General features: G+C 39.2%; 1 protein-coding gene across 2 annotated transcripts in view; it reads right to left on the minus strand.

Moving 5' to 3' along the window:
* PTPRG (protein tyrosine phosphatase receptor type G) overlaps positions 1–21,429 on the minus strand; it is a 738,734-nt gene that overhangs the window by 311,696 nt on the left and 405,609 nt on the right. For both annotated transcript variants that reach the window (XM_060161434.1, XM_060161435.1), the window contains exon 3: positions 478–657. In XM_060161434.1, the coding sequence (XP_060017417.1) occupies positions 478–657 (180 nt within the window). The remainder of the gene's footprint in view (positions 1–477; positions 658–21,429) is intronic.

A 21,429-nucleotide genomic window follows, 5' to 3' on the forward strand; every position in this document is an offset into this window, starting at 1 on the left:
AAAGCGGAAAAGAAAACGATATGTGGCTAGTAAAACTGAGGGAGCGAATGGTAATCTTACTTACTTTTAATCAATTAAAATTTAAATATAGCCACATATGGCTAGTGGCCACTACAGTAAAACAGATTTCTAAAAGTTCATGCTGCGTCCTTTACGTGGACTGACACATTTAATCCTTATAACCCTATGAGACTGATACAATTTTGTTATCTATATATATATTTTTAATTTTTATCCTATCGTATTAAAAAAAATTTTTAAAGCACAAAGTGATTAGGTAGTTTGTCCCAAATCACACAGCTAGTAAAGCAAGTGGTCAGTTCTCAAACCAAGGGCCAATTCCAAAGCTCTCACTCAGCTATACGTTCTCTGTAGCAACATACACTACTAAAGGAGCAACTCGTGGTTAAGGTAAAGACCAGAGACCCAGAAACATTTCATATTGTTCCACAGACAAGTAAAGAAGACACAGGCTACCTGTTTTCCCTGTGTTTTTCATCCAGGTTTTGTTGGAAGACTCATTGTCAAAGCCATCAAGTTGCAGGTCCTGGTACTCTTCACCGACACGTGCATGCTGGTCTGAAATGTCTATAGGTGACTGGTGATGGCCCCCACAGCTGACACTAGACGTGACCCAGTGCTCAGGACCGTAGGCACCTGTTAAAAGAAAATAAGACTTCAATCCTTATGGTTCAAGGGTCAGGGATAAAATGAGTATGATGCACGAAAGTCAAGCACTGCATCTCCCAAGGTTAACATTTTCTACATGTCCCCACCCTAAAGATGTCAGTGCATTGGAAGACTATCAATCCAAGCCATTTGCTTGACAGGGCAAGAAAATTTGAGAAAAAAGTTACTTAAGATAGTTTTGCTTCTTGATTTGTAATCAAACATTTGCTAACTTTATCCGTAATCAGATTAAGGGAGTTGAGCAGAAGGGCCGTCAGAGTTGTTCACATTTTTTAAAAATTTTAAAATAATTTTCCTAAAATAAACAGAGCATTTATTCACAAGAAAACACCTTAATCAATTTACTATGTTCTGCTATTGTGAGCAGTACACTAAACACAAGTTTCTTCTAGGTTCCTAGGAATTTTTGAACTGGAAAAGGAAAAGAATTAAAAATTAAAAGTAACACAACATTGGAATGAGAGTCATTACAAATAATGTGGGCAATGAGGCAGGGTTTTCCTATGGCTAATTGTGAGATTTTTCAATTTAGCCAGTTTGAACACATGTATATTAAGGCACTCACTTCTCTTTCTCAACCCCTCACTCTCATAGGAAATGGGGGTATAAAGTTACCTTCAGACTAGAATCAGCATTCATATAAATACTTTTGGGGGAACATATGCTACAGGAAAAGAGGAAGAGAATGTAGCTATAACACATAACCCTAATGGACACCAACCAGGCATAGATAGAGAAAACACATTGCAACAACTGCATCTCTGCCCTATTCAGAAAGTATATATCTGGGGGTGATGTCTACTAAGTTGATAACAAGCTCTGAAATTTTTCTGCGCCCTACCTTTAACCTTCTTGACATGACAAAGTGGAAGTATTCAGCTGGAAAAAACATCTTTTGCTAGAAAGATTAAGATAAATCTCTTTTTGAGAGTCAGATACAGAATAAGTCTAAACGGTATAATTTAAATTTTTTTAAATTTCATATTGGAGTATAGTTGATTTACCATGTTGCATTAGTTTCAGGCGTACAGCAAGGTGATTCAGTTATACACATACATATAACTATCTTTTTCAGGCTGTTTTCCCATATGGGTTATTATAGAATATTGAGGAGAGTTCCCTGTGCTGTACAGTAGGTCTTTGTTGATTTTCTACTTTATATACAATAGTGTGTGTAAACTGTATAATTTTTAGAAGATAAAATTTAGGCTTCCCAAACAATAAAGTTTAGTGTGTGTATAAACAAACATATACATATACTTGTATTCCTAGGTTTTTTCAGCTTTAAATTCCTTCACATATCAAATAAAGGAGGATGAATGGCCAAAGTGACATTAGGAGAGCAACCCATCCATGAACCCATATTTTTCTGCCTCACTCTACACCTAGCCCTGTATGATGGAAGACACAAGGACACCTTAACATAGGTCTCCCTCCTACTAAGTCCACACCTGTGCCCAACCCTCCACCACACACACTCCCTGGCCACGGATTTCCCCATGCCCCTAAGTCTGACACAGCTCACAGCTGATATAAACAGTGGTACCATGAAAAAAGCAGCAACAACAGAAAATCTTTTCAGTCACAGTAATGGAAACTTCACGGCTGCAAGGGCAACTGATGAAGCTCCCCTAAAAATGATTCATATGCTTGCTATCTGGCAAACAGCTCAGCCTCACTCTATGCCTGGGTCATTTTCCCTAATCCTTATCTCCTGCAGTAAGATAAAAGAGACTATCAGAAAGAACATGTTCGCTGATTGGCAAAGATCTAGCAAAACCTCTGGGCACTTATCAAAATCACTTATAAGCGCCATAACTCTTTCTAGAAAAAGTTAACATCGCCATTTGCTTTACTGTAGGACTCCAACTAAATTGGGAATTGTCAAGGGCTTTTCCCTCATGTCATTTCACCTCTTGGTCAAATTCCCTAAGACTGCATGAGATGAGTCATGAAGGAACAGAGTGTGCATTTGCATAGGTTGGAGCCAAACTTTATTTTCATCTTGCATCAATATATTTGAAGAAAAAAAGGAGGGGAAAGGGGACAGAAGGCTCCAATTATCCTGTCTGCTCTAAATTTTCTTACAGATGCCAAAAGGATCCATTGAAAAATGGAATAAAGTGCTTGTTGACATATTTGATAGCTGACCATGATGTAAATTCTGGCTAGCTACAACTGGGCCTGTATGTTTGAATTACGGAAACTAACGTTTTAATGGGGTGTGTGTGTGTGTGTGTGTGTGTGTGTGTGTGTGTGTGTGTGTGTGTGTGTGTGTGTGTGTGTGTGTGTGTGTGTGTGTGTGTGTGTGTGTGTGTGTGTGTGTGTGTGTGTGTGTGTAACGCCTTTCAGAAACTCAGTACTACAACAAAATTGCACTCAATGGAAAAAAATGCATGGTAAAAATCAATCCAAACACATATGACTCCAAAGAAATAAGAATGCAAGCCATCATTTGTAAAAACACATAGACACCTGGTAGTTATCCTACTGATTAAAAAAAAAAAATACTCTTTAAGCTCTGATAAGTACTTGCCATTCATATTATTTCTCATAACCTGCCAGACATGGGTGAAATATAATTTAGCCCTCTATAAAAATATAATCAGGGTTCATACCAGTGAGATTCATTTATTCACTGGTAACAATCTGAAGATTTAAGCCGACTCCATGCTTGCTTTCCCACCTCTACCCAATATACGTTCAAGTGCAATTTTAATTGAAACTGATCTTCCACTTCAGATTTTAAATTAATTCTTCTCTGGAGTGCTTCATGCTCCAGACACCCTTGCCTTGCAAAAACCTCTATGTCATTAGTGGTGGAAACAGAACACTTTTACTAAGCTTGCAGGTATTGATTACGTATTCTCACGCTGAAGCACCACTGCCATTCCACACTGTATAAATCTCTTCAGTGTTAAGACACTTTATAAAGGACTGAGAATTATACCATTAATCATTTTCAGTTGCACAAGTCTCATAGCATTGAAAGCTTTGTTTTTCAGAACTTTGAATAAATGCCTTTAAGTTAAAAACATGACACTAAGAAAACACTGTGGTTAACTGAAACCTAGTTTTGAAGGAGGGAAAACAATTAGCAAGAAGCCTTCCTCTCTCAGGTCTGACATTATCCATCTAAAAGAAGAAGAGAAAGTCATGTGCATTTTAGTGCCCTCTTAGCAACTCTTTCTTAGAATACTTGCATTTTGGCATCTGGACCCATTTTGACCTGCTCAGTAACTCTGACATGGCAACCTACTACGCAAGGCTACCTTCTCAAAAAGGGAGGCATGGGGCTCAGGGGTAGAAACCACGGGGCAGTTTGTCTGCCAACAGTAACTTCCCGTTCACCTGTTGACAGTCCGGAAGGAATGAGATCTTTTTTTTTTAAGATTTATTTTATTATTTATTTATTTATTTTCTTTATTTTTGGCTGCATCGGGTCTTAGATGTTGCACGTGGGATCTTCATTGAGGCATGCAGGATCTTTCGTTGTGGCACACGGGCTCATTAGTTGTGGCGCACGGGCTTAGTTGTCCTGAGGCATGTGGGATCTTAGTTCCCCGACCAGGGATTGAACCCGCATCCCCTGCATTGGAAGGCAGATTCTCAACCACTGGACCACCAGGGAAATCCCCAGGAATGAGATCTTGATGGAGACATACCGCCAACATATTAGTACCAAGGAACTAGCACTGATTCTCTTTCAATCTAGAATGAAAAATATTTTCTTTTTAATGCATTCAGTGAATGCATCTGAAATTCCTGGCTGAAGGAATTTCAAGGTCAAGGAATTCCTTGACCTCAGTGTAAAATATCCCCTTGTCAGGGAGGCTTCCGTGAGAGATGCACTGGGTTCTGTACTATCCCGGCAATGGGTTCTTGTTTTCCTATGGACATTTTATCACAAATGTAATTTATTGTTTACTCCTTAGTGTCTGGCTTCCCCACCAGCTCATTACTCTATGAGAACAGGCTCCTTCCCCATCCTGTTCAAGTTTACTCCAATGTCTAGCACAGAACCCTACAGACACTGAGTTCCTAGTATACATATTTTTGGCACAAATACATGAATTGGAAGATGAGATTAAAGAGTCTTCCACAGTTCTGTCTTCTAATGACACTACAACATGTTTTCTGTGCATTACTTTGGTTTTAATTTTACACTTCTATCTGCTGACTTCTTCCAAAGTCTTTCTCATTTCCTGGTCTCAAGACTAAGAATGTCAACTTCAGAAGTAAATACTCCTTTCTTTCATCATTATTATGTTACATTAATCTGAACAGTGATAAAGTAATATAAACTGCAAAGATAGGATCGATCCATGCGCATGACAGAATCTGTGTGCAAATTCAACAAGCCCACCAAAGGCAATTATGGTTTTTAAAAGAAAGGAGTATGATAGAACTTTGCTTTCAAAAGCCTTTGGGGAAACACGATTATTTTTAAGACTCTCTTATTTTTCCGATGCTTTAACAGAGCTCTCTAATCAAAGAAGGTCAATCAAGAAGGAAAATTAGTCTTGTGCATAAATTCACCACCACAGTCATTGCAATATTGACTCAACACCTGCTCAGTACCAGCGCCTCAGTGCTAAGAAATGGTGGCCAGGCGGCAGAGCTGCCACAGTTCCCTTGGGCGACTTAAGCTGCCTATGGCTCTGTCTTCTCATCTGTACAATGCGGAAAATCGGTGGTGTCACTGTCAAAGGGTGGTTATGAGGATTAGATGAGATAATCCACATAAAGTACCTAGAACAGTATCAAACAATAGAAACTCAGTAAGCCGTGGCCGCTGTGATTATTGTCACTGTTATTATGTTACGAAATGTGCAGCAGCCCCTCCAGAATCTGACTATATAATGGAGGAAACAACGCTGCAGTCCGGCCAATGACTAAGGCAGGCGGAAGCAGGCATTCTGCGGTACCAAAAGAGAGAGGAGGGGCCCTCACCTGCCTGAGGACACACCTTCCAGAGAAGGTGACACTTGAAGGGAGTCATTCCCTGAAGTGCAGAGAAATTTACTAGGTCCAAGTGTTTCCCATGTGGGCAGAGGACAAGAATCAAAAGTACAGGTGAGCCCCTTAGGAGGTGAAGTTTAATCCTAGCACCCACCACATTTAGGGACTAGCTTCCCAGAAATGAAGTAAAAATAAAGAGGAAAAAGGCAACTTCCCAGTGGAGAAGCCTGACCTATATATAGCCAAGTGATGAAGGTCAACCTCCCCTTCGATATCATGGATTATCATGCACATCCTGATAGGATGTGATAAGAAGCCTGCATTACCACTGTGGGATTCCTTCTAAAAATCCATAATCCCAACCACCAGGAAAACATCAGACAAACCCAAACTGAGGAACATTCTGTAAGATACTTGGCCAATATTCCCCCAAAACGTTGAGATCATGACAAACAAGGAAACACTATAAAAAACTGTCTCAGACTGAAGATTTAGGAGCCGAGACAGAAAATGCAATGTGGTATCTGAGACTGAATGATGGAACCAAACATGGAAATTAGTGAGAAAACCCATGAGCTCTGAATAAAGGTTGGAAGAAAGAGGAAGACATATTTATGAAACTCACAGATGCCAAATAAAATCTAAGTTTTGTTAAGTGGGTTATATATTTTTTAAGTATTTATTTATTTATTTATTTGGTTGCACTAGGTCTTAGTTGCAGCAGGCGGGCTCCTTAGTTGCGGCACGTGGGATCTAGTTCCCTGACCAGGTATTGAACCCAGGCCCCCTGCATTGGGAGTGCGGAATCTTAACCACTGCGCCAACAGGGAAGTCCCAAGTGGGTTACATTTTAATATCCGGATTTTACTGGCTTTACTATTATATACTTGAGGGTAGGTCTATGGCCTAACAGACGAAGGAGATGGGCACTGATTTACAGATAATGCTGGGGTTGTTCTCATATTCTCTTGATAAGAAAGAAATCTGTACAGAGCAATGCCAAAGGAAGAGAGGTGGCCTAAAGAAAGCATAGCAAGCTCGTGAATGATATTTCATTATTTAAGGTTATATAACAACCTTTTAAAATTGGAGAAATTCACCTTACAAAATTATCATTAAAGAACAACATTATTAGCTTAAATTATGGCTCATTTGTGCATTAAAAGAATCCACTTCCACCTCCTTGGTGTACCATTAATAAGTCACTGTATTTTTCTCATTTTGAGATGTTACAATTCAGTACATTAGCACCAGGAAGACATATTTCTACAGCAGGGTGAATAAATCACACAACTGGAGATTAATTCCAACTGGCCTGTTTAAGTAGACAACTTCCCACGTGAAAATAATGGCAAATACTGTAAATCTGGGCCCACGTCTGAGATCCCGCTTGATGTTCAGTGTTTAAGGCCAATTTAACCCAAAGAACTTGGTTGCCATGCATAAATTCTGAACCAAAACTAAGTTATTGTGTTCAAAGGAAAATCAAATAAAAATCTGAGAGACACATCTCAATCTCTCGCCCCCCACCTCCAGCAATATTACTTGAAAATCTAAGATAAGCAAATATAATTGGTTAGCAACAAGACTTTTCTATAGTTTAAGTAAATCATCTCACTTCAGTGTAGTTCACTATTAATACCTGACCTGAGAAAAAGAGATAAAAGTGCTCTCTTTAGGGGGCTTCCCTGGTGGCGCAGTGCTTAAGAATCCACCTGCCAATGCAGGGGACACAGGTTTGAGCCCTGGCCCGGGAAGATCTCACATGCCGCGGAGCAAATAAGCCCCTGCGCCACAACTACTGAGCCCACGTGCCACAACTACTGAAGCCCACGCGCCAAGAGCCTGTGCTCCGCAACAAGAGAAGTCACCGCAATGAGAAGCCTGCGCACTGCAACGAAGAGTAGCCCCTGTTCGCCGCAACTAGAAAAAGCCCGCGCACAGCAACGAAGACCCAACACAGCCAAAAAAAAAAAAAAAAAAAAAAAATGCTATCTTTAAAGCATATAAATCATACTTTTGTCTAAAAGCAAGGAATTTCAAATGTCTATGATTTGTATTCCAAACAATGGTTTCTTTAAATACATAAGAGGTTCTTTGGAGAAAACAAGCATACACCTTGAATTTATTTTACCATAATATATCCACATAATGGTTTCTATTCACTAATGAAAAGCCATTAAAAATAATGAATTCTGTCTAAATCTAATTAAAAACAAAACTGATATACATGTTATGTGCTGCTTCTAGTCAAATATGCTTATTAATGCCTCCCTCAAGGAATTTATATTAAAAACATCACCTGGATCCAGCGTGATTACCCTGCACCTTGGTGTCTACTTTTAACCGACAGCAACAATCCAAAAATAAGTGTATTCATTTTTTAACCTAACATTATAATTAATGCTCTTTCTCCCAAATCTAGAACACATCTTAAACTATTCCATTTTTTAATTAAAAAGCGTTATGGGACTTAACTTAAAATTCTTTTGCATTTTCTACTCCTGGTAGCTAATTACCTTTTGTGCGTTTATTGTTGTATATATGAAAAATGGAAAATGTGCTTTTTAAAAAGCATTCATATTGCTGATCTCCACTGTTTTCATTTTATTCATGTATAAGTATGAATTTGTTTAGCGTTATTAACAGGAATTTTCAAATTTTTAAGCCAGTTAAGAAAACAAAAATTTACCTTACAGATAATAAAATAGTTCGGCAAATTTTTTGTTTTTAAATTTTAGGTATAAAAACTTCATTCCTCCATTTCACATCAATGATGTGTTTTAAGGTAACTATCAATATCTAACCACAATACAATAAATAATATCAGACAGTAACACCAGAAATGGGCACTACTTTACTCATTTTTTAATACCAAGTGTTATTTGTTTAACTTCCCAGAACCTCTATTTTAGGACTAGATGTTTAAAATTAATTTCAAGTAAAGTGTGGAACAGCATGAATCTCTACATTACAGGTCCCAGATTCTAATCCTTATCCTGAAGGTCTCCCTGAAGCCTATTTTACTATTCTAAAAAGTGAGGGTATTACAAAGAGTGGAGATGCCAATCATGATTACCGGGGAGTTCTAAGCCACAGGCCTCCAGGCTGAGTAGAGGCTCATAAGGACGGACTGACTGACTCGACTGACTGATTGACTGACTAGTGATGTCTGCATGGGTGTGTGAGATGACAGTAGAAAAGCACGCACCATGAGCATAAATGTAATTCACAGACAAGAAGATTCTAAAGGTCTTTCCAAGAAAACGGCTGTAACTCTGCATGTTTGCACGCAGCTCGGATTAAAAACTGTTAACTTTCAAGCGCAATCCACCCACATCCAAACATGCAGGCAAACTTTTTACTACTGACTGGGATGGTTTATCCACTTAAAATTTAACTAATATTGTTTAAAGTTGGGCCAACTTTATTTTTGTTTCTTGTAAATACCACATAAAATTGCTTAAAAAAGGCATCTGAGCAATCAACAAAAAAGTCACAATTTTCACCGTTCAATGCCAAACATCTCAAGTGTTTATAAACTGTAGGTAAGTTGGTTCTGGACCTGAAGTCTTCAACCTTCAAGTCAAGTACGTCTTCAAGCAATCAACACTCATCATATGACAAAGATCTTTTCTTTCAGAATTCTGACTGTCCCCATAAAACAATATAAACAGTCATCCAGGGATAAGAAGGTCACATGGCATAGTGGAAAAAGTACTCGGTAAGGAGACCAGCCACTCAAGTTCTAGTTCAAGGGTGGCAAATGAGCTTTAACTCACACATTAGCTCCATATGATTGTATGATTACTTATGAATAAAAACAAGACCAATTACCAATGTCTGTCAAGAGTGCCAGAGGGGCCCATGGTGACGGCCATGTCACAAATTTGCTCTTCATTCCAGTTTCAACTCTAAAAAGTGGAGCTGAATGTGGCAGTGGTCAAGTCTTATAATGATTCAATTTCCTTACACACAAATTACCAGATTATATCAGATCCATTTTAAAATTCCAAAGAGTTCTAAATACTACAAGAAGTCTTCCTGTTAACACCTGGAAGAATCAAACAGGCATGTTAAATTTTGTTGATATTCTAGCTAACATTCACCCTCATTAGATACATCCGTGAGAGTAACCAAAAGGACGCGGTGAGGATTAAAGAAATTATTATATACAGAGCACATCCGCCAGCACTCGGCACATACTAACAGTGCTGAATAAACATGATTATCTATACTTTCTTCTGGGAACCACAACCGAACCCTAAGTTCTGGATGGTGTGACCCTGCTCCTGGTTCCAGAAATAGCACCTGATTCGTCGTCTGGCTGTTTAATCCCATCCTCCTTCACAAGAGATTGACTCAGGAAGGGGCGTTAAGCCAGGACTAAACCAATGAGCACGGGGGATTTCTCTGGCCAATGGGAATGGTTTAGGTTGATACTACTCAAAAGCAGGCTCCAGACTTTTGTTCAGAGGCGGAAGGAAGAACCTACCGTCTTCCCTGAATGGGAATGAAGAGGAGGCAGGGAAAGGACTGACTTGGAACCAAGAGGGAATCAGCTGGAGACCAAAGCTGACAAGGAAAAAGGTGTGTGCGGGGATCAGGGGTGGGGGGTGGGGGTAGGACCTGACCAAACAAATGCTGAAATTCAAATTTTATCTCTAGACTTCTGAATTTTAAGTGTCTTTGTATTCAAAACAGCTTGAGTAGACTTTCTGCTATTTGTGACCCAAAAAATATAGGTGATCATCAGAATGTTAGTTTGAAAATACCAACCGTTAAATCATTCAATGCTTTCTACATGCATCACTAAGACGAAAATGTCAAATTACAAAGATAAAAATCAGGAACGCATACTGATGGAATATATAAGGATAACATCTACTGATTCCCCTTCCTTCCTTTCCTCTTTCCCTAGAGGAGAGGATAGACTTGGGTAAGGGTTTAAAGATCTCATTTAGACAAGAGGGGAGGGTACGGGCCCTGAAATCCCTGGCTGTAAATTTACACCCTTGGTAACGCAGAGGTCACAGGACAGGAACCCCTGAAAGTCTTAATGGGGACAGTGGCCTCTCCCTGAAGTCTTCTGCCTCAGAAGCAAGCCACAACACAAGTTACTACACACGAAAGACTTGCCGAAGTGACGATGCAACATTCCCAAAGGTCAGAGTTGCTTCTCCAGGAGGGAAACAAAGCAGACAGTTAGGGCCTAGTTCAGTCTGGTTCAGACAATGCTGGGACTTCCTGTCTTTGAGTAGGAGGCCTTTTTCACACCATTGCTATTGTCAGTACCACGCCCCACAAAGGGCTGTGGAATATAACCTGCGTCAGCTCAGGAGACATCCCAATCGCAAGCAGAAAAAACGGAAAAATTCCCAGGCAGAATTCAGGAGTTTGGTGTTTGCAAGGAATACGAGGGTACAGACCAACCCCCTGACCTCAGGGCTGAGAGGAAAAGAACAAGAAATTTAAAACCGTTTTATGAGGCGCTCACTCAACAGCTGAGGGGCCTGGGGTGGAGCGGGTGTGTGGGGCTGGGAAGCACTTCAGAGGTACAGACAGGATGATTAACACCCTTCCTGCGACAACTATAAAAGGAGGAATGCATGCCCCCAAATGTATTAACTATTAAATGCTATCTGGGGAAATGTCTAGACATAAAGCGCCACATTTATGAGGTAAAGCCAAAGCAGCATGATGGATTCTGTCTTTCCGACACACTGTGAAGAGTTCGCTTTAACTTATACTTTTTTCTATTTCAATACATTTACAGAGTGCAGAACTTCCAATAAAGGGGATCTATAAAGAAAATGGGAGAAATTAGCAGAAGCGACAGTGATAAAAAGAACACTAACTCCCTTCATTTCATCAGATCAGACGAGTCTCTGCTAACCTATCTATTTAAAATAGTCCCCTCATCCATGCTCTATTTCCTTGACCTCGTGTATTTCTCTTTCTAGTATATGGTCCATGAGAAAATTAACTCCATGACGTCAGATACTTGCCTATTTGGTTCACGCGGTACACGGAAGGTACTCAATAAATAAATATCTGCTCAAAAGGGCTAGGATTAAGGTGAGGCACTCACCAAAAACTCAGTCATCAAAATAAACAATATCTCAATGAAGTATTTTAAGGTTTAAAGTAAACACAAAAACCTATGATGAGCAAAATATAAAAACTTTAACGATATTCAGTTAACAGTCCTGTGCAAAGTCATCCTGGAGTCTGAGGCAAAAGGAAAAGCCAGCAATCACAAATATTGCACTAAAATATAATTCCTCCTGATTGCTGAGTTTTTTGACACCCTAGTCCCAGCTCTGCGATAAATGACTAAGTGACATTTAATAGTATACAGCCATAAAGTGACATCAATGAGGAAGGCATCATCCATTTGAAGGATATTCAACAATGTGCCAGGCATTGCGATGAAAGCTTCTTATATTTTATCTTCTTTGATCCTTTCAACAACTCGTGTCAAGTATATATTAGTTTCTCCATTTCTCAGATAAAGAAATTGACGCTCAGAAGCTAGGAAACTTGCATTCACGTAGTAAGTGACAGACCACTGAGTCAATTCCAGACCTACGGGACTAACCCATGCTATAAAACAAGAGTTTGCCAACTATAGCATGTGGGTCGCCCACAGCCCACCATGTGTTTTTGTAAATGAAGTTTTATTGGAACACAGACACACGCATTCAAGTATGCATTACCTATGATTGTTTCCGTGCTGTAACTCCAGAGTTAAACAGTTGTAAAAGAGACAAAAAAATAAAACTTAAAATATTTACCATCTGGCCTTTTGTTTACAGTATGAAAGAACTGGCAATAATGTAAATATCCAACAGTAAGGACTTGCTAACTACTTCCACATCTAATGGTTCAAAAGTAGATAATCCTACTCTCGGATAAATTCCCAATAGTTCCTATATTTAAATATTTAAAATAAATAAGTGAAAGCGCAAGAAGCCGTTGTGGGGAAATCTGAAGTAGGGAAAGCATTTTTTCATATCATGTAAAACCGCAACATCAGAAAGACTGATAAAATCAAATACATTAAATATTTAATTTTCTGATTGCAGAACACACCATAAGAAACATCAAAAGACAAATGATCTGCAAAAACATTTGGAATTCATACCACAGAAAGGAAAGTTCTTCAGTATACCAAGAGATTCTAGAAATCGATAAACCCAAAACCCCACATAAAAATGGTCAACGGATATAAACCAACAGTTCAAAAAAAAAGACGAAACACAAATGGCCCCTTGACACAGGAAAAGTTGCTGTGCCACACTGATAAGGAGAAACACAAATTAAAATTATAGAGATGCATTCTTTCACCTACAAAATTTGTCAACACCAAGATGTTTGATTATACACCGTTAACAAAAATGTATTCAAATAAGCACCTTCATTTACACTAAGAAACAGAAACAGTCTCTATGGAAGAAAATTTGGTCGTAATATTAAAATCACAAATGTGCACTCCTTGGAGCCTGGTGTTAATTCTACAGATACACTTGCATTCATGCAAGGTTAAGGTTAGTCATGGCAGCATCAGCAGTTGTAACCAAAATTAGAAAGGAGATAAATAGCCATCACCAAAGGGCTAGTTAGCTAAACTATGACAAATCAATGCATTGGAATAGCGTGGAACTTGGGGGAAAAGAAAGAAAGAAAAAGAAACCTCTTAAAGCTGAAATGGTAAAACTTCCAAGTTATATGCTTTAGTGAAAAACCTAACATACATTATAATACGCTACCATTTGTGTTTACAAAAATGAGAAAATACATGATGATATACATATATTTACTGTATGTACATAAAATACCTCTGGAAGCGTATTTAAGAAAGCACAATGCTAGTAGATGAAAAGGAAATAAGAACAGGAGATTTTTCACTACTTACTCCCTTATGCCCTTTGAACTTTGAACTATATTTATACACTACCTATTTAAAAGTTAAATTTAAAAGATCCATAGAAACTTAAAATGGAGTAAGGAGTATCTGATAGCATTCAATGGGAAAAAGCTAGCTGCAGAGCAAATACTACGGAATTACGTCATATCTTGTAAAGAAAAAATTAAATAAAATTAAAACCGGTGACAAAAAATAAACAAAGATTACGAAGAAGCTTGCTAAACTGTCAATGGTGGTTACCTCTGGGGTGGGAGTCAAAAGATGCCAGTACGTTAACACCTGTGGAGGGCTGAAATGAACACACAAGTAGCAAATATCAAATAAATTACTTAAACATAAAAAAAAAGATGCTAATATGATCTAGAAAGCTATCTATTTTGCGAATACATGTAGTGCTTCTGTAATTAACAACAATTTTTTTTTTTTTAAATTTTGGACACATACCTCTGAGATCTTGACCTACGAACATTCTTGAGGGACTCTGGAAGTCCTGAGTTCTTAATACATTATGGTATCACTCTAACAGGGGTCACTGCCCCAGCAGGGTGAAAGTTTGTTCTTTGGGGCAAAATACATTACTATTTTCATCTTTAAAGCACAGACATACATAGAGTACGTAATCAGACAGGACAGTCTATCTATGATATTAAAATTTCAAGGGCTGGGGGGTGAAACGGGGGAAAATATCTAAAAAGGCTCCTTAGGGAGCCGGTGAGAAGAGAAAATAAGGTTGAGAAGAAAAGCATTAAGGAATTCTGCAGGCAAAACAGATCCTCCCATCTTTTTCATGTGACTGTTAAGTCAGATCCACATTAAAGCAGAAATTCTATTTTAACCTAAAAATGAGACAACTATAAAAAAAACAGCCAATACTACTGAGAAGTCATTATGTTCCTCACTGTGATTTTATGTCATATCCCATAGGAAAACCGTATAACCTACCAATATACCCATTATTACAAGGGGAAAACTGAGACTCGCTAACTTGGAATGCAAGCACTGACACTGTGATTTGAAGCAAAGTCTGTACAACTTTTCCATTTGGCTGCACTGCCTGTTGCTTCTCTACTACATCCTATTTAATTTTCACCCATCATTCCTGCCTCTCAGGAGCTGGGGAGATCCTGATTTTGTCATCTAATTTCAGACCTAGGCCTCCCGGCAATATGCCATTTCGCAACTTTAATAAATATATCTCCTTTGTCAAGTTGATGATAAAAATGTTCAAAAGGCCAGGGCCCAAGATAGAACTCTCCATCATTACAGTGGTACATTATCCAGAATTCCCTAGGAAGAGTTTTTCAATCTACCACAAATACTCACTTCTCCATCTTAATTCTGAGAATATCAAGAGATGGGCTGTCAAGGCTTCTCTCTGAAATCCAGATATCTGTGTTGGTTGTGCTTGAAAATCCTGCAATGTTTTGGACACACTTCAGAGCTTTAAAAAAGGACCCAACAAGGAACTTCCCTGCAGAATATCAGAACATAGTGCTTTCAGGGCAGGACATACTCTAATTTCCTCGCCCTTGTTACCCACAGCGGGAAGAGCAGGCATTGGGTTGCATAATATAAATGGGGCACACAAGGGGAATATAAAAAGGAGCAAATCAGCAAAATGAAAAAATGGCCAGCCTTCTTGTTTTTCATTCTGTCCCAGGTTTGTGATCAAAATAAGGACTCTGATGGACATCTTCATAAACTTTAGGAATCACTATTATATTTTTAGGGACTAAACTGATGACTGATGGGAAAGAAACAAATGCAATTATAAGAGTTACAGATGGGATCTATTTATACTGACAGCAAAGAAAGTGGTCACTGTGAAAAACAAAATCATAATGAAAAATACCAGGGATTTCATTTACACTTTCATTTCAGGATTTAAGTGGCAGGATGTGGCAACCCACTGATGGCCATGAATGACGGAAACAGCGGTTCCTTAAATGCTGGACCAAAGACCAGTGCTGGACTTGATGACTAGAAAACTTCATTAAAAATAAAACCCATATTCCTGAGCTCCCATATCAGCACCTTCAAAAGTGGGATCAAGGAAACTGTTCTGAGAACAATGAAAACAGCCACTAACAGTACTAAGAGCTGATACTGTTGCTAAAGACATTGTGCTTTAGAAGAATCATCTCACCTAATTCTGAAATCAAAGTAATAAACTTCACTATTATCCCTATTATCCTCATTATACATTATGAGGCAGGTTAGAGGGTAATCTGCTCAAGACCACTCCCCTAGTAAGCAGCTTTTAACCTCCACTTCACACGGATTCTTTTTTTTTTTCTTTTTTTTTTTTTTTGTGGTACACGGGCCTCTCACAACTGTGGCCTCTCCCGTTGCGGAGCACAGGCTCCGGACGCGCAGGCTCAGTGGCCATGGCTCACGGGCCCAGCCGCTCCGCGGCATGTGGGATCTTCCCGGACCGGGGCACGAACCCGTGTCCCCTGCATTGGCAGGCGGACTCCCAACCACTGCGCCACCAGGGAAGCCCCACACGGATTCTTTACATATTAACATTTACCGACCACTGACAAGGGATCAACGTCCACGGATTATCTTATTTGCTCCTGACAATACTATTCCCATTTTATGGATGAAGGTACTACACCTAGAAAGGTTAATTTATTTGGTATTTAGATCCATCCATTAAGCAAGTAGTGGAGCCAGGATTCAAACTCAGACAGCTCCAGAGTCCCCTCTTTAAATATCTTGCTATAGTAATATTTGAACGGGTGGAAAGTTCTGGGCAGTTCTGATGTTAGCCAAATCTGGAGGTCAATTTCAGCTTAGATTGTGTGTCTAGTTCCACAAATCTGCTCCACAAAGGACGGAGTCTCTCAACCAAGGCCCTAGGTTGGGGAGAAGAGCGTTCTGGTAGCTTTGACCTTGGCTCTTCATAATCAGGAAAGAGAATGTTATTATCAAAGTACTAACATTTTCAATAAAACCATGTGTTTGTAGGTGGGGCCCAAAGCTAAGCAGGCTGACAGGAAAATGGAGTAAGCAACTGCTGTTGTCTAAATACAGCCATTCACAGAAAGACAGAACGTCCCAGACTTACCCTACTAAACTTGAGAAGACTAATGCCATGAACACTGTGTGATTATGATGGAGGAAAAACTGATGGAAAAATTACATGAATATCTAAATAAAAATCACACACCTTTGTATACTAAAGAGGGTCTACCCTATTTAAGGTAATAAAAGATTTTTAAAACGTTATCAACTCACTTTAAAGAACACTTTTAAAGGCATCAGAGCAGGTAACTGCAGTAAATATGTTCATGAAATGAAAAAACTTTGGCTTAAGGTGTGGCTGTGTAGTGTTGGTCCTATAATTCTTCAACTAGGCGATTAAGTACCACTAATACCATGAGAAAAAAAATATTCCTGGGTTTCCCTGGTGGCGCAGTGGTTGAGAGTCTGCCTGCCGATGCAGGGGACACGGGTTCGTGCCCCGGTCCGGGAAGATCCCACATACCGCGGAGCAGCTGGGACCGTGAGCCGTGGCCGCTGAGCCTGCGCGTCCAGAGCCTCTGCTCCACAACGGGAGAGGCCACGACAGTGAGAGGCCCGCGTACCGCAAAAAAGAAAAAAAAAAAATATTCCTCACTACACTAATACCAGGAGAAAAAAATAAATAATCCTGACTACACTAATACCATGAGAAAAAAATACCAGGAGAAAAAAAAATACTATCATGAGAAAAAAAATAATACCATGAGAAAAAAAAAGTATTCCTGACTACATTCGAGCTACATTATTAAGAAGACAGAGCACCATTTGACAGTTACTTTGGGGACTTCTATATGGATGGAATGCTTAATGAAAAAATGGAGGAGAAACTAATTATTTTTTCAGACAATACAATAAAGAGCTGTACTTGGCAAGATGCATAAGAAATAGGATTAATAAGAAACTGAAGTTGGGATCCACAGCTTGTGACAGGAGACAGAAGCAGGAGACAGAACATGAGTTTTTTCCTTCTCGATTCTAGAACTCCAACCCTTAATGATGCAAGCTCAAGTCAAGTCCTGGCCACCATACTGATGGACTTACCAGGAATTTTTCAGTTCAGGAGCTTACATCCCAGAAACAGTGTTTAGTGATTTCCAAAACAGTAGGATCCTGGTTGTGAAAAACAAGCTCTCTAATTAGCAGATTAGAAGTCCCTTCCTTGCAGATAAAACTGCTAATGCAGACAAAGGCTTAATATAAAATAATCATTTTCAGGAGACGCTGGACAAAGAGGAGGAAATGTGCTGTAATCAGCTTTCATTCTTTTTGCAGCCTTTGTACTCAACTGTGGGACCACTTTTAGGGGGAATTTAGACCTTTCAAGTGTCTAGGCAAAAGAGGTTGTTTTCATTTATTAGCATTATATTTTCTCCCCAACTCCCTCCCAAAACACCTAAATCAGAAAAATAAGGGGAAAAAACTTTCAAAAAGGACAGACGTTTCTTTAAGCAGCAGACTCTTAACCATGTTTACTGGGTCACACGACCAAACCTCTAAATCACTGTGGTTCTAAGCATCACTTAAGGTATCGTACTTAATATTTCATTCTGTATTTCCTTTGCAATAGGTCTAACTAGGGCTGTTCCCACTCTTTGGTGGAGATCCCAAAGAGAAGTAAATTGCAAGATAGCAAGTTGAAATCAAACAAACTACTCCACTGGCTCTTCATACTCTATCAAAGACAATAGTGAATAAAACTTAATACCCATATTTCTCTTGCCTGAAGTCTCAAAAGGTCCTGAACCCCAATGGGCATGTGTGCTCCTTCTGAGTCTGGGGTTGCATAAAAGAATCACCAGTAACCTCCACCTAACACTTCCCTGCAAGCCTGGAAGGCTGCTGTTCTGAAAGGGGTATTGATTCCAACCCCTCATGAGATGCTCAGGCAGAAGCTGCAGGCCCTTGGGGACATCTGATCACAAAACTCTTGTCTTAAAGCCATCTCAGTTATTCCATGTACAAACCTGAAGTTCCAGATCTTTCTTCTGTCCTGAACTTGGTACAGTATGGTCTGTACCATCTTACAGGCATCCTTCAATGCTCAGAGTGAAAACCTTGGTGTCATATCTCATTCCTTCTTTATCTTATTCCCCAGATTCAGCAGCAAATTCTAGCCTGTACCTTCACAACAGATCCAGAATCTGACTACTTCTTCCCCATTCCCACCTGCTACCACTCTGGTCATCACCTCTCCTAGAGATTGCTGTACCTGTCTCCTATCCTGACTCACTGACCCACCTTCCCCTCCTTCAGTCTAATATCAACACAGCAGCGAGTGATCTTATTAAAACATAAGTCAGATCACGTCACTCACTTGCTTAAAACCCTTCAACAGCACCCTTCGACATTCAGAGGAAAAGCCAAAGACCGGGAAAATAGTCTACAAGGCTCAACACATCTGCTCCCACCACCCCGCCCCCAATTACCTCCCTGTTCAGATCCTACTTCTCTCCACATTGATCCCTCTATGTAAAGCCACACGGGCCACCTGGCTACCCCTTAAACATGTCAAGCATTTTCCTGTTGTCCTATCTAGGGTATCAAGTAACCCCTCACCTCCCTGAGATCGGTACTCACATGTCAGTTTTTCAACGCCCTGCTCTGCCCCTCAAATTGCACCCTTCATCCCAATGTGCTTTCTTCCTCATTTTACTTTTTCCTCCATAGCACTCACCTTCCAATATTTTAACATACTTATTTTGTTTTATTTATTGTCTCTTGTCTACTCACCATTTCCAGTGAAATGTGAACCCTGTAAGGACAGGGATACACCTATTATGTGCATTGCTATATATACACAGATCAGTAAATATTCTAAGAAATATAAACAACAATGTGGTCTTAGTTTAAAATAGAGAGGGTTTTTAAACAACTTTATTGACGTATAACAAATATGCTTACATTCAACTATTTCAAGTATAGAATTCAATGATTTTTTTAGTAAATTTATAGAGTTGTACAACCAACACCACAGTTCAGTTTCAGACCACTTCCATTACATCAAATGATCTGGAGAGGAATTTTTAACTGGAAATCTACGTTACATCTCCTCCCTTGTCATAACAATGCAGTCAAACTTCTAGAAACATGGTTTATGAAGTAACTTGTTCATGCACTACTGGTACTCAACAATCTACAATTTCCTTTCATCTCAAAATGCAAAAAAAATTTTTTTAGTTCATACACAGTACCCAGCACACTGAAATCAGTGGAAGTAAGATGAGTAGAATTTGAATCCTGGTCTTTAACCAGAAACATGGATAACATACACAGGGAATCAATTTACCAACATTAAATTCCTAACATTACCTCTACCAAATGGGAAAAAGATTTTCTCCACTGAATGGCTGGATAGAGTCCCAATGGGATCAGTTTCCTCAACTGTCTTTTGCTTGGATATGGCCAGCTATGTCCTTCTATGATTGGGAGCCTACAATTAGCAACCTTCACTTTTGGAAACCAAGTGCTCCTTGAAACTACCATTCACTAATATTCAAGCCACCTTGACAGTTTAGTGAACTAATGACAGGACAGAAGATAAATAAAAAGTTAATCATTATGGCACTGTTAACCTTAGGGTTTTAGAATATTACAGGAGATTTAGTATAAGTGGCAGGTATAACTGCCCATACTTGTGCTCACTTGGCTGAAGTTCCTTTACTGAGTGTTTTCGTCCTAACCTGCCATCGCGGTCCTACCAAGTTCAAAGCCAAGAATTAAGTATGACTTTAAGATGCAGATTCTGACACTAGAATTTTCAGGGAGAGTTCAGAATAAATTCTGAACATCCACCTTAAAAAAAAAAAATCACAATTAAGACACCATTACTAATCTACCTTTATTAATTATGTCAAGCAACTCCTTCTAATCCCAAAGGTGTTTTTTCCCTTGCATATTTATGGATAGTTTGTTACACATTAACAACTAAAATTTCCAAGCAAAACACATTGGGTGTCTGTCTTTTCAAGTATTACTTATTATTCGAAGCAGACAAATCTATTAAATTAACTTCAATAAAGTAGCAAACATTAAAACCAAATATGAAAATAAGGCAACTGTGTTTTCTTCAGGCCTCTTTAAACAGAATGTTCCTCTCTGTTTGCTGCATTTCTTCACTGGTAATTTTTTAAAACAAGGAAAACTCCTTAAGTATGGTCTTCTCGCTAACTCAAAAACACAGACAGAAGAGGCTACAAAGGAGTTCAAATCATTCTTTCCTTTTCCTCATGGGAGACAGAGTTTCTCAACACCACCCCCAAAGTCGCCCAGATACCCTATGCTAGTGAATCAAATTAACTTGGATTGACATTCTAAACACATGCAACTGGGAGATATACTTCACACAGTTCAAAAAAAAAGGTGGTAATTCAGTATTTCATTAACTTGCTTAAGAAATTGACAACTAAAGGCAAATGAACAATTATCCACGCTAAAAAGAAATGACAGGAATCTATCTATGGCCAGAGATAGACAAGCCTCAAAAGTATGCCATGGTTACTTTGAAATATAATCTCAAAAACAACCTCACTAGTTTCATATTAATTTGCACACCCATGTAAATAAATCTATCCTACATATGTAACAGAGAAGGCACATGGGAAAGCGCCGTGTCCCAACTGCAGCTTTCCAAGGAGAAAAATGTTCTCTCTCCTCCCCCATCACAGCCATGAGGCATGCTGGGCCAGGTGCTTTGCTCCCCAGGTTGGCCATGAGCACGTAGAAGATGCCACACGTTTTCGTCCTGAATGGCCAGATGTGCTCACCAGGGTCCACAAAGCACAGGCAAGATGGAGGAAATGAAGGACACTGAGTCTGCA

Source organism: Lagenorhynchus albirostris, chromosome 10 (assembly GCF_949774975.1).
Source record: "Lagenorhynchus albirostris chromosome 10, mLagAlb1.1, whole genome shotgun sequence".
Taxonomy (NCBI): Eukaryota; Metazoa; Chordata; class Mammalia; order Artiodactyla; family Delphinidae; genus Lagenorhynchus; species Lagenorhynchus albirostris.